This window comes from Camelina sativa, chromosome 19 (genome assembly GCF_000633955.1).
Source record: "Camelina sativa cultivar DH55 chromosome 19, Cs, whole genome shotgun sequence".
In the NCBI taxonomy this organism is placed as follows: Eukaryota; Viridiplantae; Streptophyta; class Magnoliopsida; order Brassicales; family Brassicaceae; genus Camelina; species Camelina sativa.
The window spans coordinates 22,896,459-22,902,124 of record NC_025703.1 but is presented as its reverse complement, the minus strand read 5'-3'; the positions used below and the strand labels follow the sequence as shown (position 1 = coordinate 22,902,124).

Sequence of the window (5,666 nt, the reverse complement as noted above, 5' to 3'; positions counted from 1 at the left end):
TTGAAGGATTAACTAGGATCCTCTTTGGCTAGAAACAATTACACATATCAAAGACCTGAATAATGAAATGGGATACCACAAGAACACACAACGATCAATCACGGTTTACAGACGCCTCCTAGATAGTCTCTTGCCTCTAGTCTTCCTCCTTGAGACAAGAGTGCCATGGTTCCCCTGCAACAATCAGTAACTCATCATAAGCCATCATAACCGTCCAGAGAAACATTAAAATCAAGCCACCATAATCATTAATATATCATCTTCGTCATCATCACTATACTAAAGCCAAATCTCAAAACTCAATCGTGTTGGCTACAATCAAAACCAAACAAGAATCACAACCAAAACCTCTCCAATATCTCTCTAATACTAGCCGCTACATTAACAAACAAAACCAAACAAGAATCATTGAAAGAAGTGTCGTACCATAGTCTTTTGTGAAACTGTTGTGATGCTTATGAACGTTGTGATGCTTATGTCGTACCATAGTCTTTTGTGAAACTGTTGTGATACATCAAAACAGAGTGCAATAAGCAAACCGAACATAAACAAGCCATAACCTGTAACAACATAGCAACATCTATGAAATGGGCACCAAAAGGAATAACAACATCAAACCTATTAAGATTGTTTACCTTGACACGAAGACTTTTGAAACTGCGATTCTGCTGCCCATTGTAGATAAAGGAAAAAAAAACGCAATCTCAAATCGATGAACCCAGATTCTGGTTAAACCACACAAGTTTGCAGAATTTCAATAAAAAACACATTCATATGCTTAATCAAAGCAGTAGTTTGAGCTACAGATTATGTTCTTATCAAATTCATACACACAAACACCAAACTACATACACACACACCAAACTACAGATTCTCTACACACCAAACTAAAAAAAAACAGATTCTCTACTTTTAGTTTCTCTTCAAGTCGAAGTTCGAGATAAAACCGGGTTTGTTCATCATTCCACATTAGATTCTAGAAACACATAAAGCAAACAATGATTTATGCACTCTCATATGGCAAACAAACGAAGAAGCAAAGCCATATTACTTGGCCAAAGGAGTGTTGTACCGTAGTATTTTGTGAAACTGTTGTGATGCTAATACGGAAGTTGACGTCCTCTTCCTATCTTTTCAGTTATAACATCACGGAGAGTCTCCATTGCTCTATCACCAGTTGGAATGTATGGAGTATGTTCAATGTTACCTTCTTCTTCATTTTCTACAGCTTGGTCACCATGATTCTCATAATAATCTACCATCTCCCAATAAGCAAAGTCACGGTCTTCAAAGTGTGAATCTCGAATAAAGTTGTGAAGTGCCATAGTTGCTGTCACAATCTTTATCCACTTTTTCAGCTCATACTTAGGATGTTTCCTATCTAAAATCCTCCACTTTGCTTTCCAAACACCAAATGTTCTCTCTATCATAGAACGCAAACTAGAATGTCTACGGTTAAACAGCTCTCTAGTGCTAGTAGGTGGTCCTCCCCTTGCAAACAGATCAAGATGATACCTAGCTTTACGATGAGGCCCTAGATAACCGGTTCTAGTTGGGTAACCTGAGTCTACTAGATAGTACTTGCCATTTGGTGGATGAGGGAAGGAAGGTTCATGAGTAGCACAATGTGTTAAAACCTTAGTGTCATGTGCTCTACCAGGAACTCCAACATAAGCAAATATAAATCTCATGCTAAAGTTACAGATCGCTAGAACATTCATTGTTGGTTCAGATTTTCTACCTCTATATGCTTCCGTACTATTAGATGGAGGGCGAACAGATATATGAGTGTCATCCAAAGCACCAATGCAGTTTTAAAAAAAAGGCCAATACCTACTATCTTTTACTAGTTTAGGACTAGGTTTTGCAAACTCACCTCTAGATGGCTTCACTATATCTGCTGCAAGCTTCAACAGAACCGCTAAAACATCATCTAGCTTTCTTTTTACTGTATCCAAAGAATGCTGATATCGTTCAGCTAAGACCCGGACTGTTACATCTTGTGCCACCATTTCAATAAACATTGCTACACTCTCTTCAAGATAGACATGGCATGATTCTTCAAGTTTATATTTCTGTGATAGCACCTGGCATAAACTCAGAAATGTACCTTGATTCATTCGGAGGATATCAAAACTCTGTTTCTCAGACTCATGCATAAACCGTTGCACCCGACGCCAACCTCCACCTCGATCTGTCCTTTGCATCTCTCTATTAGTATTAACTCCATAAACTTCTTGTATTGCATAATACATATGTTCTTCTTCCTCTAATATCAAGTCGATGTCATCATCCTCAAATGATGGTCTAAATGTATCCTGCAATAAAAGCAAAAGAAACTGATGGTTGATAACAAAACAAACAAAGTTCTGATCAAAGTTCTGATCAAGCCAACCGAAGAAGAGAATTCATACTAAACAACCAGAGATAGAGAGAACAACGAGCCAAACGAGAGAAGAAGAGAATGAGCATATAAGTAATAAGAAGTAGAGAGAAGTGAACAAGAACACTTATTTCATCATTATCGATAAAAGACAGATTATGTTCTTATCAAAGTCATACACACCAAACACACCAAACTACAGATTCTCTACACACCAAAAAAAAAAAAAAAAAACTACAGATTATGTTTCACCAGTCTCTGCTTTCACCAGTCTCTGCTTTCACCAGTCTCTGCTTTCACCAGTCTCAAACTCCAAGTAAAGAACTTTGTTCTCATCATCTTCAAAGCTTATGAACGTTTGACGGTTGGTAGCGTCTTCCTTGAGATGTTTCATAGCTGCTTTGAACAATGGAGACCACATTCTTATACTAGACAGAGAATTTAAAACCCTCATAGCCCTAAGCTGACTACAACTAAAGTCAGGGTGACTCTCCATGAGTTGATTCTTGTAGGTAAGTATCTCATCACGTGATTGAATACTATCCCTTATCACATCTGCCACTGCTTGTCCTTCCACAGCTTGTCCTGCACGTCTTTTTCGAGGATACTTTGGTACATTGGAAGCTGCAGGAGCATTGGAAGCTGCAGGAGCATTGGAAGCTGCGGGAGCATCATGTTCTTGTCTTGATTCAGCAGCCTCATCGTCATCTAACATCATGTTGTTGTCTAAATGGTTTTCACCCTGTTGAGCACTCCAACCCTCAGCTCCAGTTATATGAACTGACCCAAACATTTTTTCCATTAAATCAGTGTTTGGTACTGGTTTATCCTTTATCTTTCTAGCTCCAGGCCACTCCTAAAATAAAAATTATACTTAAGTTTCATCATCCTCCAAAGATAAACTAGAGACCACAAAAGAAGAACTAGAGACCACAGAAGAAGAAAAAAAATTCTAAAGAGGAAGCTATATACCTTACAACGCTCATCCCACCAATCATCACTCATGTCTATGGACCCATTGGGATAATAGCTCATTCCAGTTCTATTATGAGTCAATTTCCTGAAAGTTGTGTATTGCTTCTTACACGTATTAAACTTGCTCCTAAATTTTTTCCAATTATGCTTCTCACCAAATGCATCATAGAACTTAGATGTAATCGTTTGTTTCCCAGCTTCATTCACTATATGGTTTCTTATATTTCCTTTTAGATTCTCTTCAAGTCGAAGTTCAAGATAAAAACGGCTTTGTTCATCACTCCATATTAGATTCTAAACCACAAATCAATCACAAATTACAAACCCATCACAAGATACATAAGGCAAAGGCTAAACATAGATAGAGTATAAACACATAAAGCAATCACAAATCAGAAACAAATCACAAACCCATCACAAGATACATAAGGCAAAGGCTAAACATAGTAGAGTATAAACACATAAAGCAATCACAAATCACAAAGACCATACTAACTACAACTGAAGACACATAAATCGGATCACAAATCACAAACATAAGTTGCAGAGAAGTAGAAGAGGATACTTACATCACTGCCTGGTACAGATGTCATCGTTTACTCTTTGATTGCACAATCTGCATTTGAAATAAGTAAAGTCACAAACCTCATTCATAGATAGCAAATCTCTTAAGAGCACAAGCTAAATCTCTTAAGAACACAAGCTAAATTCATTGTTTCATAAACACCCAAATGGAAAATATCATAGATAACACATCTCTTCAAAACCTCTAAGCTAAATCTCATGGTTTCATAAACACCCAAATGGAAAAAATCAGAGATAGCAAAATTCATAAGAACAAGAGCTCTATCTCATGGTTTCATAAACACCCAAGTGGAAAAAATCAACAGTTTGCTTCTGCTGCAACACGAATTGAAAAAAAAAATCAAACCATCAACAACAAAAGACTTACGAGTTCTGTGAGCTGGAGAATCGGAACCAGAGCTGCGAGCTTCTTCTATGGTGGAGAATCGAAACGAAGCTGCAAGCAATGGATTCGAGCAATGGTGGAGCTTCTACAATGGAGTCGAGGTCTTGTGGTTGGAGAACGAAGCAGAACTCCTACGATGGAGTCGAGCTTCGAGATTTAGGGTTTGTAAATATTAGAATTTAGGGGAATTAAAATTAGGGGTATTTTAGTCATTTATAATGTTTGGATGAGTTTACTGTAGCCAAACTCTCACAAAAATCTCATCCAGAATTTCAAATTTTTTTGGATGAGTTTTTAAAACGAATACAGATATTGCATTCAGTTTATTTCTTAATTATGACTAAACAAACAATAACCTGTATCTGCATCTAGATAGTGCATCTAACACACCAAACGAACAACACCTTACTATTTATTTTCACTATGCTCATTTCTAGAAAGCTTGAGAGTTTTCTTTTCAAGGAAGTGATAAGTTGTGTGAGGATGAGAAGTGTGTGAGGGCGATTGAAGTGGTTGGATAGTACATGTTTCGATTCATTACTACATACTTTAAATAAAGACTTGTTGGTCATTGATCATATCTTGGATCTGCGTTGGATTTTAGCCAATTAAATTTTGTTATAAAACAATCTACAATATTTTCAGTTGGGTACGTACATATGACCTTTTTAAACTAAACGAAACTATATACATATGTCACATGAACAATATGTAAAAATCATTGTGCTTAGCTACCATAGGTTTAGGTTACAAAAAATCAAGGGGACCAACATGTCAATTTAGATCACACGAATAGGTTGACTAATTTAGACATGGAGGTCCATTTATCATTGAAACTTACAAATCAAAATATGCATTAATGACAAATAACACATACATCCATCGGATGGCTAATATGAAGAATTTAAAAAAAATCAGGCATGCTTTGAATGGAGATGTGCGATGTAGAATAAACTTGGATATAAAAGTTTAATACTATTAGTATCACATATAAAAATTTATTCATTCACATGGCATTCATTGATCGTATCTTTCATTATAGTTCTATGTTTATATTTAGAGCCTTAGTAAATAGATAAGAATATGAGAAAATTGTACATGATAATTATTGTTTTATTAATTAATTTACAATGATAACTAAAAGTTTCTTATTAAAAAGATATATAACCTACATAATGATTTGTGTTAATGGCGTTGCTAGAATTTAAATGATGAATAACTAAGTTATATTTTGTTTCAATCTAAGTGATGAATTAACTAGTTCCAAGGTTGAAACATAGATGCATTTTCTCTGTTTAGTAGGGACTAAGAAGAGTAAACGTGTAACGAATATGATGC

At 35.9% G+C, this 5,666-nt stretch overlaps 2 protein-coding genes across 2 annotated transcripts; both read right to left on the bottom strand.

Moving 5' to 3' along the window:
• Positions 1,101-2,207, bottom strand: LOC104768119. The gene is made up of 2 exons (XM_010492049.1): positions 1,834-2,207; positions 1,101-1,758 (listed from the first exon to the last, which is right to left on the bottom strand). The coding sequence occupies exons 1-2, from the start codon at positions 2,205-2,207 to the stop codon at positions 1,101-1,103; spliced, it is 1,032 nt and encodes a 343-aa protein (XP_010490351.1).
• Positions 2,617-4,450, bottom strand: LOC104766970. Its single transcript, XM_010490938.2, has 4 exons — positions 4,311-4,450; positions 3,928-3,974; positions 3,356-3,652; positions 2,617-3,239 (listed from the first exon to the last, which is right to left on the bottom strand). The coding sequence occupies exons 2-4, from the start codon at positions 3,949-3,951 to the stop codon at positions 2,664-2,666; spliced, it is 897 nt and encodes a 298-aa protein (XP_010489240.1). The 5' UTR covers positions 3,952-3,974; positions 4,311-4,450; the 3' UTR covers positions 2,617-2,663.